This window comes from Globicephala melas, chromosome 14 (genome assembly GCF_963455315.2).
Source record: "Globicephala melas chromosome 14, mGloMel1.2, whole genome shotgun sequence".
Taxonomy (NCBI): domain Eukaryota; kingdom Metazoa; phylum Chordata; class Mammalia; order Artiodactyla; family Delphinidae; genus Globicephala; species Globicephala melas.
Genome location: NC_083327.1, coordinates 19,422,305 through 19,439,442, shown reverse-complemented (window position 1 = coordinate 19,439,442; position 17,138 = coordinate 19,422,305). Strand labels below are relative to the sequence as shown.

Sequence of the window (17,138 nt, the reverse complement as noted above, 5' to 3'; positions counted from 1 at the left end):
CTTGGAGGAAAACATTCAGCACAGATTTTAATAAGGACTGACTGTGGTAATAGGAGTGATACATGACAGCTGTGTAGTCACACATGAATTGGAACTTTGGGGACTCTAAATTAGTGTGTAAACATTTTCCCAGGAGATTGTTCTGTAAGATAATCAATACTAATTATGCAAAAAGTACAGAAATAAAGTGGTCATATTCATTGAAGAGAGTCTATGTTCACCATAAAATTAAATTAATTATTAAAAATATTAAGATATTCAAATATTATGAAAACAGAGAGAGTAAAAAGTAGAAGCCATCCTGTCCCCACTGTGCAGAAGTAGCTACAAGCTCCCGTTTGGTGTTAATCCTCACAGACAGTTTTTATGTATCTCTATACATGTATGTACAAATGTACGTGCATAATTTTAGCATTTTATTTTGTTTGTTTTACTTGAATGGGATAATAAAATATGTATTATTTTCCAACTGTCTTTTATCACTTAATAGTATAAACAGATTTCTTTACTGCAGCATTCCCCAGAGCTTGCAGTATGCATTGTGCATTGTGAATCTCCCAAAGGAGGATTCCCAATACTGCATTTCTTGACCACAGAACCCTTTTTTCCAAGAGCTTCTTGCCAGAACACTGATTTAGGAAATGCTAATTTACAGTTTTTGCATAATACCCGGGAAAGAGAGTGGAGATTTTGCTTTATGATCCAGTAAATGATAAGTCACTTTATAATATAAAATTGTTTCACATGTGGCTTTCTTGTTTAGATCTGATAGTCAAGTGTATTGGTGAAGAAGCCAAGTATGAAAGCATCAGACTTCTTTTTGACGGTTTACAGCAGCCAGTTCTCAACAAGCAGGTAAAATTCATTAAAGCAGGTTGACTAGTGTTGGCTAGGTTTAGCAAATGACACAGTAGGGTGTCTGGTATATTATTAACTGTAAAGTGATGCTATACTAAAGGAAGGCAATGTAATTCAAACATTTGGATAGGAAAAAGTATCTTTGTTAATAACTCTCTTTTGCTGAATACCTTTTTTTCTTTATAACATGAACTGTTTTGATTTAAAATAAATATATATTCACTATAGAATTTGGAATATACTAAAAATTCATGAAAAAAGTAAAAATTTAAATATCAAGAATTCCATCATTCATTCAGGTTACATAGAATAACCACAGTTAACATTTTACTGTTTATAGTCTGTTACATAGCCCGTTGAGATCTTAATACAGCTACAATTTTGTATCCTGCTTGTTTTCTTTAAAATTTTTGTTACATATAAAATGTTTAACATAAAATGAATTATGAGGAATAATAGTAAAATGAACTCATGTGTATGTAAAACTCTTTAAAATAGAACATTATGGATACTATTGAAGCTACTGCTTTTGTGCTTGTTTTATATTGTCAGTTTTATTCCCTGCCTTCCCCTTTAGCGGTAACCATAGTGCTAAATTTGTTTTTATCGTTTCTATGGGGTTTTTTTGTCTAATGCCTTAAAAAATATTTTTTTGGCGTTTTAGCTGACTTATGTTTTATTGGACATTGTGATACAAGAACTGTTTCCAGAGCTCAGTAAGGTAACTGAAAAGCGCAATTTTTCTTTATGTTTTTAGTGGTATGCTGGCATTTATTTTAATTAGAGACATAAAAATTAAGGAAACCCTTGTGATTCTGATCATTTTAAAAATGAACACCCTTATTTTCTTCATTCAACATGCTCAAACATAGAGTGGATTTTGGGAGATAGGAGCTGAATAGCCTCTGCCTTGACTTCCTCCTTTCCCAATTACAGTCAGATAGGGACACTATACCCTGTAGGGCCAGAGGAACGTGCGAGTTTACCTCCTAGCAGTAGGATGGGCCAAGCTCTGCAGGCTATCATCTGCAACACTGAATGCTGTGTAACTCAGACTTGAGCATTTTTGAAGCAGTTGAGCTTATATGAACCCAAGAACACAAAACGAATTGGAATTGGAGGATGCTAATATTATTATTGTATTGAATTTTGAGGATTTTGAGTTTTGAGCATTGCTTTTTACTGTTTTTATTTTTTGACCAATCCCTTTGGTCAGATGAAATAACTATTCAAGGTTGTGATACAGCAATGAAATGTCAGTTTCATAGAGGAAACCAGATTTGGACTATTTACCTATTGAATACAAGTTTTCAAGTTATGGCAGTATTAGGTGTATATTAAAACAGGGTGGCAGTTATGGATAGTTTGTGTTCAGTTTACATGGGAATCAGTACCAGGAAACCTCCAGCTCTCTGCTTGAGACTTTATGAGGTCTATCGCTATACCTTGCCATTTTTCTTCTCTCTAAAACGTAAATAATTTCTTGTGGATACATACACACACACACACACACACACACACATATACACAATATCTTAGGTTAGGATTTTAATACACTGAAACTGTTAGGCAATTTACAAATCAACTCTGGTTTGTTTGTTTCTTTCTCTTCTATTAAATAGATTTCTTTTTAATTTAGGTACAAAAGGAGGTTACCTCTGTGACGTCCTGGATGTGAATATTTGGATTTGGGATAGAATAACCAGTTGAAATGTCTGCTATGCTAGTGTAGTCGATATGTGCTGTTTTTTCTTTTACTTTTGTATATTCTTATATATATCATGTAATTCAGTGTCTGAAATTTGGATTTTGTTTGTTTTAATAAAGACTAACACGGACTTAATAATGATGAAAAGTGATTGGGTCTCATAGCCTCCTTTATGAGTTTTTCATAGCAAACAAGGGACTTCTCTTGCTGGATGATTGACAGGTTATATATAACCCTTTAGGGTGTAAAAACTGAGTACTTAAAGACATTTGTGTGATTCAATGTGTGATTGAAGTTGCATTTCATTGAACGTATATAACTGTATTCCAAAAACTTATATAAACAACTTAGTCAAGTAGAGTTTGGGTTTATGTTGTCTCTCCAAAAGAAAAATATGAATTAACTGTATTCTTTGAGGAAAGTTAAATAATTATTTTTAAAGTTTCAATGTTGAGAATTCTACTGATAATTTCTTCCCATGATAGGGTTTTCTCCTTCAACCACATTTGTCTTTCAAGAGTGGGCGTTTTGTGTTTGGTTATTGGCTGTAGTGTTCATTCAGAATATATTTATTGAGTTTCAGCCATGTATCAGGCACTGATAATGTGGGAACTCTAAATATAAGTTGGAAAACTAACCCATTTAATGGTACTATTCATGTATGTTTTTCAAAAGTTTGTAAAAATGGTCATTAGATATTGTAAATGTTTTAAAGGTTTTGCCAGTAGTTCTATTATTTTTTTTAAATTATCAGCATAGAAATTTATTTGAATTCAAAATAATATGGTTATATTTAGGATAATATAATAATTCTCTAAAGCACATATCATCGTTGGCTCTGAGACAGTTCTAAAGATGTCATTCTTTTGAAGTCAAAATGTAGTAAGAATGTACAAGGAAGCAAAAATATAAAAAATAAGTTTGCTAAGTATTGGGAGTTGTTATAAGAGGGGCACACCAAGGTAATGTAACAGAGTTCAAGTTACATAGCATGCAGCAAGGAGTTCTCTTGCTTTACCAACTCCTGGAGAATAAACCAGTAACCTCAGAATGCAAGAATACCACCACTGGGTTAGCAGGACAAACTTTCTGAGGGACACAGGGAGTAATTCACTATACTTCCCCTTTCTCTAACTCCTTGCCTAACACCGATTTCTTTTCTTTCCTCCAGGATAGGTTTTATCCCATGGAAAAAAAATGTGGTTTTATTTGTAAAGTGGAGTAAATAATATCCTGTTTGAAGTAGGCAACGTTTTAACTGACAGTGCTTAGGAATCAAACTTTTGAGAAAGGTCAATCAGCTAGCTAGCAGAGACCATCAGTGGCTTGCAGAAAAAAAAATTCAGATAATATGTGTTTGCTAAATAGATAAAAAGAATAAGCAGTTAAAAATGGGTGGAAAATCCCAGGGTTTATTGTGACCTAGACAATCAGAAGCAGACAGGTGACCTTTGATTAAGACCATTTACTTGTGGAGTGAGCTGTGAGGGGCTCCAAGGTAGAGTTTGGTTTCCAACAGTGTCCATAGCCAAAGGGCAAACTCAGAACATCTCCTTGTCTCACAGAAACTGGAACATGGATGAGAAGTCTTTTTTGGAGTAGCCCTTCGAGCACATCATCCTGTAGATCTGATGGGCCTGACTGCCCAGAAGAATTGGGCTCTTCGTGCTGGCAGCAGAGTCCTGTGCTGATCCCAGATCCTTAGCCATGAGTATTGTTCTGAATCCACCCTGATAGTTATTAGCTGAGGGAACTCCATCCATCACCCCAGGTACAGGATTATAAGTGTCACTTGACCAACATTATCCTGAGCTCATATTTAGGATTTTAGCCAAGAGTTTGGGGTCAGGCCCTACCTGATTCCCGCATGCATAGCTGCAGCAGTCCCAGCCATACTGATAGCCAACAGCAAGTTGTTGCAGATCTTCGCAGCCTACCCAGTCCCAGCAGCTCCACGCCATGCCACATTGCAGCCCACGCACCCCGGCAGCTCTGGGGCAGCAGCAAATTCTTCTGCGACTCCTCCCACCGTAAATGTGAGGCTCCCAGACCGAACAGCTCCCACACCACCAGAAACAGGGGCATCCGTGAAAACTGCTCCCATTTCCTCAACTTCTTTGGCCAATTCGTTCAAAACCATAGGATCAACAGTACTGGAATCTATTAAGAGTGAGCCTTTCTTCACTTGTTTTTAGAATTTCATTTGCTCCAGAACGAGCTTCTATCGCATCGATGCTGGTGGGCAACACTGTAATAATTCTGTCAGCTTTTTTGGCTACATCTGCTGGGGAAGACACTACCTGTTCACCTGCGTCTAGAAACTCCTTGCATGCATCAGGGAACACATCATAAATAATGAGTGGATAGCCATGTTTCATGAGATTTTTTGTCATTGGATTCCCCATGTTGCCTACTCCAGTGAATCCAACTGGAGTCTTAGAAGCCATTGACCTAGAATACACCGCTGCAAGGCTGGCCACCGCCGGTTGCTGCCGGCAGCTCCAGTACCGGAGGCCAGAGGCAGCTCCACGGAACTGTAAGGAGGCTGCCATGCTGCCCCCGCCCTGCCTCCCCATGGTGACCTCCGCGGCTCCCAGCTCACCTACTGGCTGTTAGGGTGCGTGGTCTATTATCTTTTTAATTGCTTAAAAGTTCTAGACTATGAATTTCTTTGAATCGGTGCTTTACTACCAAGCCTTAAACATTTACTAGTTTCTCAGGGACAGGTGGGAAATTAATCAGTCTAATTCTTCACATTTAAAAATCAATAGCATTTTGCATATTATTATTTAAAGTGTCATGGTGAACTGGAAAAATAAAATATGTATAGCCCTTTTATGCCATCCTCACCCACTTTCCTATAAATTGTGGTATTTTGTTTATTTAGATGAGAAAAAAATTCTTATGAGTGTATCAAATGGCCTGGGCTACCATGACAAAATACCATAAATGGGGTGACTTAACAGAAATTTATTTCTCACAATTCTGGAGGCTGGTAAGTCCAAGATCAAGGTGGCTGCAAGGTAGGTTTCATTCTGAGACCTCTTCCCTTGGTTGTAGACGGCTGCCTTTTTTCACTGTGTGCTCACATGACCTCTTTGTGCGAGCGTGTGGGAAGAAAGAAAGAGATCTTTCTCTCTCTGCTTCTTCTTATAAGGCCACAAATGCTATTGGGTTAGGTTTTATGACCTGATTCAACCTTAATTACCTCCTAAAGACCTCATTTCCAACTATAGTCATACTGGAGTTTAGGGTTTCAGCATGTGAATTTTAGGAGGACACATGTAAATCTATAGTAATGAGTGAGCTCTATTTAAAGAAAATGTGCTGTATAAAAATCTACAAATACAAAATCATTCGCATAATAAAAGGGAAAGGAACTAGATGCATTCTCTGTTGGCCAGGCATTTTATATCACATTTCACCGTCCAATAACTGTGAGATGGTATTATTCCTGTTTTATAGATGAGGATAATGAAGCCAGAGAGAACGGTAAAGTTGGAATTCAAACTTAGGTCTGTTTCTAGTCTTCGTGTTCTTGTCATTGTTGACCCATGAAAGGAGCCTTTATTTCCAAAAGCGGTCACTCTGGATCCCTTTAAAAAGTAAGTTCCCCTGGTGCATTTCAAATATTTTACTTTGCACATTCCTTTCTATCCATCTCTATGTGTGTCTTGTAGTGCATGAGTTTCACATTTTGAAATGTGTTTATTAGAAATAACTCTCTGTTTCTGGTTGGGGGATAAAATGAAATTAAATAGATGGGAAGATACTTTGAAATTTATAAAGGACATTATAAGTTTGTGCTATAAGTGTAATCATTTAGCTGTAGATAGCAGAAAATTCTGAGAAATGGTTGAAAGAAAGCAAACATTTATTGACTTCCTAAAAACCGTTAGATTTTACAATAAAAAGTCAGAAGTCTAATCTGCCACTGTTCTTTGCAGACTGTATAATGATATATATACAAGTTGTAACTTCAGATATGGTCAACATTAGAATAAAAATGACCGACTGACTAAATGAATGAGCAAACATCTTGCTAGTCTACTCCACTTCCATTTCAAAGACTGTTGTCTTTTATGTATCCAGTAGTGTCTTCAGTGTTGCTAGATACATAAGGAGAAATCCTTAACCTGAGGCCTATGGCCCCTAGAAGATCGTCAAATCCAGTGAAAAATGTTTTTTGTATTTCACTATTTTTTGTTAATTTGATGTTTATGATTTTCTTCTATCAAATTATATTAAAGTATTATTCCAAGTAAGGGATGTGGCTGTATTCCAGTAAAACCTTACTTACGTAAAGCAGTGGCAGGCAGGATTTGGCCCTTGGGCTGTAGTTTGCTAATTCCTGATGTGGAAGAACGAAAGCAAGGAGGGAAAACTCTTAGAAAACTTGTAATCACCTTCATATTAGGGAGTGGCAGGGGGGAGGCTACAAAATTTACTCTTTGGAGAAAGGCACCTGTCCTTCTTGGGGAAGACTTAATTGGCCTTTTGGTTGCAGAGGGGTTAAAGAAGAGTCTAACTGCTCTGCATAATGAAAAGGGTGTTTAGGTAGAGAAGTTATTTTCTTAATTGCTTACTTTCTCTGGAGGGGCTGATACCGGAGAAAAAGGACTATGTGGCTTTTGGACTGAGTCAGGAGGGTGGCAGAGAGGCAGGAGAGAAGGAATTATGCACGATTTGTTCACCTTATTCTACACGTGTGTATTGAGTGCTCACTATCTGCCAGGCAGTTTTAGATGCCAGGGATATATTTGTGCATTTCTAAGCTTACATTCGAACCCAGGGAGACAGACAATATAAACAATATAAATAAGAAAATAGTATATAGTATGTTAGAAAGTAACAAGTGCTCAGAAGAAAAATACACTGAAAAGGAAAATAAAATGGTATGGGTGGAGGTGTGCAGTTTAAAATAATGTGTCCAGGACATTGTAGAAAAGACCGGAAGGAGGTGAGATATCTAGCCATGCAAATATTTTGGAGCCCATATTCCAAATATTTGGAAATAGCAAGTGTGAAGGTTTGAGTGGAGTGTGCCTGTTTTGTAGAAAGAGTAGCAAGGAGATCAGTGTGGCTACATCATGGTGAGTGAGGGGAGATAATGTCAGAGAAATGACGGGAGACAAGATCACAAAGGGCCTTGGAAGCCATTGTGATAACTCCCTTTTACCTGGTGTATGATGGAAAGATTTTGAGCAGGCCAGCAGCTATATTGTGATAGAATTACTTTGGTTACTGCATTGGGAGTGTTGAGAACAGACTAAAGAGTAAAAGTAGAGACAAGGAGCTCATTTAGCAGGCTGGTGAAGTAATTCAGTTGAAATGACAGTCATTTGGATCAGGGCAGTACTTGTGGAGTTTTCGTGAAGTTGAGGTCTTTTGTTTTTAAGTTAGGCAACAGAATTTCCTGATGGACAGGTTGTGAGTTTGAGAAAAACGGAGCAGCCAAGGATGACCCCAAGTTTCTGCCTGAGCAATAGGAACGATGAAGGGCCTATTAAATGAGCTGAGGGAGATTGTGACTGGCACGTGTTTTGAGGGGAAGATCAGGAATTCATTTTTGGACACGTAAAGTTTGGGGGGGCCTATTAACCGTCTTAAATAGAGATGCCAAGTAGGCAGTTGTATTTATGAGTCTGGAGTCCATGGGAGGGGTTATAAATTTGAGAGTCACCAGGATCAAGATGTAAAACTGGATGACAGCACCGAGAGATGAAGTGTAAACAGAAGAGAGAAGCAGTCCAAGGACCGTGCCCTGGGGCTCTCCAGTGCTTAACACTAAGGGAGCTGAGAAGGAGCCCCAGGAAGGACTCCCAAGTGATGGGTTTGTGGATGCTTTTTAGGAGCATTGATATCTCACACTGAGTTGTAAGTTTTCGTCTTCATTGTAACTCCCTCCATTTATGCCCACTTAACACTTCAACATTATGCTAGCTGCTCTTGGGAGTGAAGGGAGTACTGTATCCATATTTGGGGACAATGCCTGGCGGAGAAAATGGGTACGGCCTGGAGACTTAAGTTTTTAAAAGTGGCTCAAATGTCTGAAAAAATGGGTGACATTGAAATTTCTTTATAAGGAAATGTGTTTTAGGTAATTTTCTAAAGTTTGTAAGATCCATTTTCGTCATACAAGAATGAAAACTGCATAATTTTCCCTGAGGGATTTTATTCATGTTACTTAATGTCGGAACTGTGCTTCCTATTTAACTTCCCTCCCTCCTCACCGCACACACAGGTGCTCAGGGGAACTTTCTGACATTTTCTCCTAGTGTGGGCTAGTTTAATCTCTTGATTGTAAGTGATGGAACTCAACTTTGCTTTAGAGAAAGAAAAGAGGAATAACATATTTTTTCATGTAACCCAACTACAGAAAGGCAATAATGGAGTTGTCCTCAGTATGACTTACCCAGCACTTGAATAGTGTCAGGACTCTCTGTGGACATATGTCCATTTCTTGTCTCAGCTTCTGTCCTGTTAACTGTTATTCTTGTGGATGCCTTCATGTGGGAGAGGACGGTTAAACAAACTGTGGAATCACGTGATGATACAGAGGGGCAAAGAGGGAGCTTGTCTCTCTCTACATCTATACACATATAAAACCTTGTGGAAGGATTCTTATTGTCTTGGCTTGCCTCTTAATTCAGACCAAGATGATCAGGCACTATAACTATGAGGCCTAGGTCATGTGCTTCCACCAGAGCTAAGAGATTGCTTCTGTAATTAACTGTCCCACCAGAACTGCCTGGGATTGAAGAGGTTCAGTGTCTCCCCAAAATGGGGGCTCTTTCCAGGAGTGGGAAGAGATGCTAGATTGGCAAATACGTGCATGTGTTTCTGTTTTCAGATGTGAATTTTGGCTGTCACTTCCACTCAGCTGTGAACAGTCCAAGTGCCAGGATGTGTCTTTCTCACCCCTGTATCACCTGTGCATAGTCGAGCAGCACCTGGCACTAAGAAGGTGATGGGCACAAAAAGACTAGGTGAGTTGAGGTGGAATGTACGTGCAGGGAGTTAAGAGGCAGGGGTGTGGCCTGTGATCCAGGTCCCTCAGCTCGCTTATGACTGTTGCCAGAGTGAAAGACATATTAAGACCAGGGCACATGCCTCTCTCTCGGTGATCCTGAACCAGTGCTGCAGGTAAGGTGATCATGTCAGCTAACCTCAGGACACTGGTGACTGACTCATGTGCACACTCACGGATTTCTGAATCAGATAAAAGGCATTTCAGGAGGAGGAGGAAGCAGAGAGAGGTGTTGGAAAGAAAGGGAAAGGGGCTGCTATAGAGGTCTAACTGCTGAGAAGTTATAAGGGAGCACGAAGACTGATATTGATTTTTTTCCCCAAATAGCCACAAAAACAAGAAAAGTTACACTGAATGCGGCCAAAGTATTGAATAATTGAAGGACATTAAGTATATAAGAGATACAGCTGTGTGGACACTGACAGATACACTTAAGTTGAGGAGGCCGGTGAGCTGAGCACCAGAGGGAGGGAGAATAGCCCTGCTGAAGCATTGCATTCTGTTGAACTGCACCAAGTGCTCACTCTTTCAATTTTCGTTTTTTTTGGCCACACCATGCAGCTTGCAGGATCTTAGTTCCCCGACCAGGGATTGAACCTGGGCCCCGGCAGTGAGAGTCCTGAGACCTAACCACTGGACCACCAGGGAATTCCCTCAATTTTCTATATTGATGAAAAGTTTAAAGATGTTCATGCGGTCTTAAATAGATTAATGATCTTTTGTAAATGACATGGACTTGTGTTAATTTTTTTTTCTTTTTTTAAAGAAATTTATTTATTTTTGGCTGCATTGGATCTTCGTTGCTGTGTGGGTTTTCTCTAGTTGTGGTGAGTGGAGGCTACTCTTCATTGCAGTGTGCGGCTTCTCATTGCGGTGGCTTCTCTTGTTGCAGAGCACGGGCTCTAGGCTCACGGGCTTCAGTAGTTGTGGCATGTGGGCTCAGTGGTTGTGGCTCACAGGCTCTAGAGTGCAGGCTCAGTAGTTGTGGTGCACGGGCTTAGTTGCTCCGTGGCATGTGGGATCTTCCCGGACCAGGGCTCAAACCCGTGTCCCCTGTATTGGCAGGCGGATTCTTAACCACTGCGCCACCAGGGAAGCCCTTGTGTTAATTTTTACAGTATATTAATATTTCTAATAGTTGTACACTCTCCTCCCTCTGTTAAGGGACCTCTGGCATTAAGCTGTGGCTGGTATCTAGAAGAGATTAGCAGTTGTCTCAGCTCTGGGATTGAGCCCACTGGTGTCTCTTGATCTAGATTTGAAGGGGATGACTAGTAATTTATTACAGTGAATAATATTTAAAATACTTAAGTCAATGTGTGATTTATTTTTTCTATTTATATTTTAAATGTGAATTGTATTGGCTTCCTCATTAGCCCTGTAATGCTACTCCCATTCACTTGCATTGTGGGCTTTCTTGAATGGGTTAGGGAGGGGCAGATGAAGCAGTGATCAGATAGTCAAGGAGCCAGCAGCCTCCTTATCTGTGGTGTCATTCTAGAGAACAGTAATGACCGAGGTTACCTTACTAGTTTGTTCATTATGTCTTGTTCTACAGTAGTATCTGGGATCTCTTGTTTTATAGTCCCATCTTCTCTTTCCACTTTTACCCAAAGATAAGATACTCAGTAAGGAATAAGACAAGGCTACGTGAAGAAAACTTGAGCAGGATAATGATACACCTGTGTGGTAGATGAGCAGGAATGATGCTATATGCATTTCTTAGTTATGATACAAGAGTTATCACAAAATCAGTTTCACAACATGATAAATTAGTGAAATTTTTAGGAATGCTATATAAATGTAAACATATAAAGTCAATACATTGTGATTTTACCAGAAAGATAAGACTTGTTTATTTTTTAAGTGTATGGATTTCCTTACTTCATCTGCAGAGTATAGATCTGAAGAAAAGTCAACACCAAATTAAAAACTCAAGCTCAATTAGAAATTTGATTAGCCATATTTATTTTTTCTTTATAAAAAAATATATATCTTAGGGACTGATTTCATTACTAATATGCTTATTATTTAATGATTAAAGTACCAGAAAAAGTTTAGTGTTGTTTACTTTTAGAGTGATTTTGGCTTTCATAAAAATCTGGATTTCATACATGTGAATGTACATTGTTGGAGTGGAAGTTAAGAACTCAACATAGTTTTCAAGACACACTCAGAAGGTAGTGTTTTTATTTTTAACATCATTTCATATATATTTGTTGTACTAGGAGATTCTCAGAGTACTCACAGGGGCCACTTCTCACTTTTGATTGTCCGGAAGTGGAACATCTTTATTTGGAGGAATTCCAAGGTAATTGGGGGAGGGGGCGTTGAAGGAAGCCAAAAGGCTGGAGCTGAGTCCTCACTCAGCCTTCTTTTATCTTTATGAAAGACAGCTTGGGCCTGAACCAGGCTCAGCTTGTTATTTGCTCCCATCTGAATGGAGGCACCAGGCAGCCAGTGGCCCTGGCAGGTGTAGCTGTGGTGGAGGTGAACCCAGCAGCACCAGGCTGGTGTATGAAGGCTGTTCCCGTGGCAGGGTTTTAGCCATGCCTCACTTTCCTTGCTTGCTCTCCATTTCTAGGCCTGGCTCTCCACGCTTCCAGATGATTCTGGGGACTAGCTAATATTCTTCTGGTATGTCTCTGCTGATAGACTTGTTGTTTTTGCAACCAAAAATCCCAGTGAATAGTGAGTCTATAATTTCCATTGTTGCTTTTATTTTATTATTATTTTTGAAGTTTTTGTTTTATTTATTAATTTACTTTGGCTGCACCACACGGCTTGTGGGATTTTAGTTCCCCGACCAGTGATCGAACCCGGGTCCACAGCAATGAAAGCCCGAGTCTTAACTGCTGGACCACCAGGGAATTCCCTCCGCTGTTGCTTTTAATATGCCAGTATCCATGTCATAGGTCAGAGTTAAATTGTCTTCATACCCTAACTAGCTTACTTGTTAACCGAATATTTTCATCAAGTATTTCATTCAGGTTCTTAGAGGGCTCAGTACGCCTTACTAGAGATTGGAGATCTCTCAGCTTGTTATAAAAGTTTAAAGCTCCTGCTTTTGACTGCATTAGTTAGGAAAACTCGTTCCTTTTGATTTGCTTGGGTTGAGCCAAATCAGCTTCTAAAGTGTGTCCTATTTTACCAGCACAAAAATAACATTAATTGTAACCCTTCATCTGTAAGGTTGCCTCAGGGCTGCCCCGGCTGATTACGTAGATCATCTAGGGGACGGTTATGGGTTGAATTGTGTCCCCTGAAAAGATGCTGAGGTCTTGTGGCAGGACTTTAGTCCCAACCCCGTGTACCCGTGAATGTGAGCTTATTTAGAAATACGGATTTTGCACATGATTAAAATGAAGTCATTAGAGTGGGCCTGATCCAGCATGACTATGACTTTATACAGTATAAGGGGAAATTTGGACCCAGAGACAGACATGTACAGAGGGAAAAGGATGTAAAAGCATGGGGAGAATACCATCTATAAGGCAAGGAATATCTGAGGCTAGCTAACCAGAGCTGGGAAGAGGCCTGGAACAGATTCTCCCTCCCAACCCTCAGAAGGAACTAACCGTGCCAAATTGATCGTAGACTTTTAGCCTCCAGACGGTGAGATGATGAATTTCTGTTGTTTAAGCCACCCAGTTTGTGGTACTTCGTTACAGCAGGCCCAGGAAACTAAATCAGAGACCGTTACTAATTTAGGCAAGCCTAGTCATGTATCCACAGGGCAACATACTCTCTGAGGGCACTTACTCTGCTGAAAACTGCTGAGGGCAGCTCTGCCACCAACTGCATTTAATGTGCCTGATCACGGTGTACCAGCTGGTCTGCTCTATCATCGGCATTAATTGAGGAAAATTCTTGACGTACAACCAGTTCAGATAAGTTAATTAAAATCCCTAACACTGTATGACTTGAACATTTTTATTTTTAGGAAACCACTATTGGTCTTAAATTCTGTACGTAAAAACCGTAAAATTTAGTAGTCTTACTTAAAATATCCTTTATTTACTGTTCTTTCCTACCTAAAAACTGCATGTATTTTTCTTGTTTTGGGGGTAAGAAGGGGGATAGGGAGTGTTAGTAGATGGCAGGGGCTGATAATCAAGGGAAGTGATACCAGTGATGAACTGGCAAAGAGTTTTCCATCAGTCATATTGTCTTGGGTTGTAGGTGTTTGCTTGAGAGAAGTAACTACCAGAGACAAGGAGTATATCTTCAGTTTTATTGTTTGGAACCTACAATTGCAAAGTGTTTTCAGGTCATTTCTTAAACCACTGAATAATACATGTGCACATATTTAGAAAACTTACAAAATGTTTTTTAAAAATTTGTGCTCCAATAGGATTTACCCTATTTTACAGGCCAAGCATAAGAAAATACACCCCAAATGCAATCTTATTGACATTTTCCTCTTACAGTCTATGGACATTTGGTTATTTAGGGCCAGTCTGTATATGCATAGAACCTAAGGCATTATTTTACTGCAACATTTACAAAGAGGTTGTGAAATTTAAAAGTATGTTTTGTATCAAGAATACCTAATAATTGTAAACATCAAGAAACATTCTCACTCTTCCATCCTTTAGCTGCTGTTCACTGACTCTGTGTAGGGTGAGGGCTCCCACTTCTTACTGAATCATTTCTACGGTAACGAGCAGGCTCACGTGGTCCCCTCACCCCCTTAAGCAAGTATTTGTTCCTTGTGCATAAATCATTCATTTCGTCGGTCTGGGTATTTCCTGAGCACCCGCTTAGAGGGGCACTCTCTCAGGCAGGAGTTCTCATATCTGTGCCTGAGAATGACTGAGAGTGACTGTTCAGATTTGGAGGCAGAGCTGACTTTAGATTTAGGTATACCACTTAAAAAAAATCAACCTTGGCTCTGCTCTGGATTTCCCATAACTGGGGGAGGGGGCGGAGTGTGTGTGTGTGAGACTAGAATCAGTGCTGGCATCTTGCTGGGGAGAGACAGGTGCAGGTTTAGAGTTACACCTTCTCTAAGAAGGTTCTCTTCTCATGACACCTTCCCATTAGGAAGAAGGAAGAAAGAAGCAGAGGGAGAACTGATAGAATCTCATAAAATTATTAGTAGCTAACGCCGTGTGTCAGGCACTCTGCTGCTACTCCTTAGCAAATACGTATTTAACAAGTGTAAATGGCCTTTAGCTCTGACTCTTCTATAATGTTAAGTTGGTCCTGGGCATCCTGGTCTTTCCTTCCCTTTCTCCCTGCCCCCTGACTGCGTTCTGCAGCTCCTGGCCTTTCCCATTATCTGCTGCACCTCTTGTCCCAGCTCCTCAAAGGCACATGGTGGTGCAGGAGAGAACGCCACCCTGTGTTTAGTCCGTTAAACTCCCTATAACAACACGCGCTGAAAAGGAAAAAACAGACCAGAAATAAAGCAGACTTGTTCTACATGAGTCTGGGGCTACGGATAGTTAAAAAGAGAGGAGACCATTAAGTATCTTCCTGAACAGTTAACTGGATATAATTGAAGGAGTGCGGGACTGAGGTCAGAAGGCCCAGGTGCAGGTCTGGGATCTGTCACTTTTAGCTATATGGCCTTAAACATGTCAATTCTTTCTGAGCTTTAGTTCCCTCATCTGTCAAATGGGAAAAACAATACCTGTCTTGCCTACCAGCGAAAGTTATGGGCATCAAATAAGATAGTGTGCTTAAAACTCCCTTGTAAATGATAAAGTTCTATGTAAACATAAGTTGTTTGGTGGATTAGAATGAATATAAAGGAGAAAAATGATGTGTATGTTTTAAAATTGTTTATAAAGTTTTATTAAAATTTGCATATGTAAACTAAAGATGGTTGGCCTTCTCCTCATGGGGCCCCTTTTCATTTCTTTTCTTGTGTGTTCGTTAAGTTGCTGATCCTGAGTGATGATGTCAGTGTCTTCATTTACAACCCTCTAAGCTCAGCTTCTAGGAGACTGCAAGGATGGTCCGCACCATCACAAAGCCAGTTCCTAAAAGGTAGACTTGAATCTCACTTGAGAAAAAAATACAGTTCCATTAATGGCAAGGAGAATTTTTGGCTATTGGTATAAAACTATGATCACTGCCAAAACTGAAAGAAGTATTAGAGAAAAACTTCCATGGCAATGACTTCCTGCAGAAAACTGGATCCGACCTTCAACTGCTGGATAAATTACTCTCATTTTTGAGATGTATGCGGAAACCACGTTGATATCTTGGTCACCTAGAAAAATACATACATTATTTTAACTACAGAAAAAATAATTATCAATTAACAGTAAGAAGGGGAAAGCCAATGTACTTCTCGAAAGTCCTTTGTAATTAGATATAAGAGGGAAGATATTCCTTTCGTAAGCAGGGATAAAGTGTCACAGAAGACAAGAACAATGGCGATCACGAGTGCAAAGAATCTGATTGCTTTTTCATGTTCCAGATGTGAAATGTGCCCATTGTCCAATATTGGATAATTGGGGGGAATAAATTGTCTAAGCTCTGAGATGACTCAATATAGAGGCTCTTGTCATCAATGCCTCTGAACCACTCCGGACTGAGGGCATTAGGGAACTGGGTCAATATCAGTTAGCTGAGACATAAAAGTGGCTTGTTTTTTTTGGCTTGCCTGCTCAGGAATCATTTTCACGTAACTGATGCTGAGGCAATGGAGTCTTCACTTGCAAAAGAGAGGAGAACCGACAAATACTAATCGCCTGTAACTACAACAAACCCCTAGGGACCTGACAGACTTTTATTTAAAAAATGCCACACTACAGGGCTTCCCTGGTGGTGCAGTGGTTGAGAGTCTGCCTGCCGATACAAGGGACATGGGTTTGTGCCCCGGTCTGGGAGGATCCCACGTGCCGCGGAGCGGCTGGGCCCGTGAGCCATGGCCGCTGAGCCTGCACCTCCGGAGCCTGTGCTCTGCAACGGGAGAGGCCACAGCAGTGAGAGGCCCGCGTACCGCCAAAAAAAATTTTTGTGTGTGATTATGTGAGGTGACAGATGTTAACTAGACTTATTGTGGTGAGCATTTCGCAATGTATACAAATGTTGAATCATTATGTTGTACACCTGAAACTAATATAATGTTATATGTCAATTATACCTCAATTAAAAACAATATATTACTATCAATATAATACTTAAAAAAGAACTCTTCTCTCTGCAGTGGTTCTCACCCCTGGGTGTACATCAGAATCACTGGAAGAGACTTTTGCCCCACCCAGGTAAATCAGAATCTCTTAAAAGTTGGGACCAGTGCATTGGTATTTAATTTAAAATGCTCCCCAAGTGATTCTAATGAAGAGCCAGGGTTGAGAAGCCTTAGGGCCAAGGCTTCCTCAGCCTTCTTCTGTGTAAGGTCCTTCTGTCCAGCCCCTGTCAGTCTGGCCTTGGTGATGCACAGTCATCAACTTCTTTGTTTCATGCAGGGCTCGAGAGGACACCTTTTAAGCCTGCCTTTCCATTTCCTATCATGGGATGGGTGGAAGTGCCTGGCGCCTTTCCTCCCAGGAAGGGCTGTCTCCTTTGCCCTGGATCTGTCCT

The 17,138-nt window shown here is 40.0% G+C and overlaps 2 protein-coding genes, 1 long non-coding RNA gene and 1 pseudogene across 8 annotated transcripts in view; 2 read left to right on the top strand and 2 right to left on the bottom strand.

Annotated features, from left to right (window-relative positions):
• SNX14 (sorting nexin 14) overlaps positions 1 to 2,717 on the top strand; it is a 68,862-nt gene extending 66,145 nt beyond the window's left edge. For all 6 annotated transcript variants that reach the window (XM_030859435.2, XM_030859434.2, XM_030859432.2 and 3 more), the window contains 3 exons: positions 764 to 855; positions 1,523 to 1,579; positions 2,498 to 2,717. In XM_030859435.2, the coding sequence (XP_030715295.1) occupies positions 764 to 855; positions 1,523 to 1,579; positions 2,498 to 2,536 (188 nt within the window). In that variant the 3' untranslated portion in view covers positions 2,537 to 2,717. The remainder of the gene's footprint in view (positions 1 to 763; positions 856 to 1,522; positions 1,580 to 2,497) is intronic.
• A 1,390-nt stretch (positions 2,718 to 4,107) lies between these two features.
• Positions 4,108 to 5,172, bottom strand: LOC115854816 (3-hydroxyisobutyrate dehydrogenase, mitochondrial pseudogene; annotated as a pseudogene).
• A 26-nt stretch (positions 5,173 to 5,198) lies between these two features.
• On the top strand, positions 5,199 to 16,712 carry LOC132593337 (uncharacterized). The gene is made up of 3 exons (XR_009558643.1): positions 5,199 to 6,171; positions 9,420 to 9,555; positions 15,485 to 16,712. It is a non-coding gene; the product is annotated as an uncharacterized lncRNA (long non-coding RNA).
• Positions 13,690 to 17,138, bottom strand: part of NT5E (5'-nucleotidase ecto) — a 44,005-nt gene continuing 40,556 nt past the window's right edge. Inside the window, exon 9 of the mRNA XM_030859439.3 lies at positions 13,690 to 15,819. Coding sequence (XP_030715299.1) covers positions 15,656 to 15,819 — 164 coding nt within the window. The 3' untranslated portion in view covers positions 13,690 to 15,655. The remainder of the gene's footprint in view (positions 15,820 to 17,138) is intronic.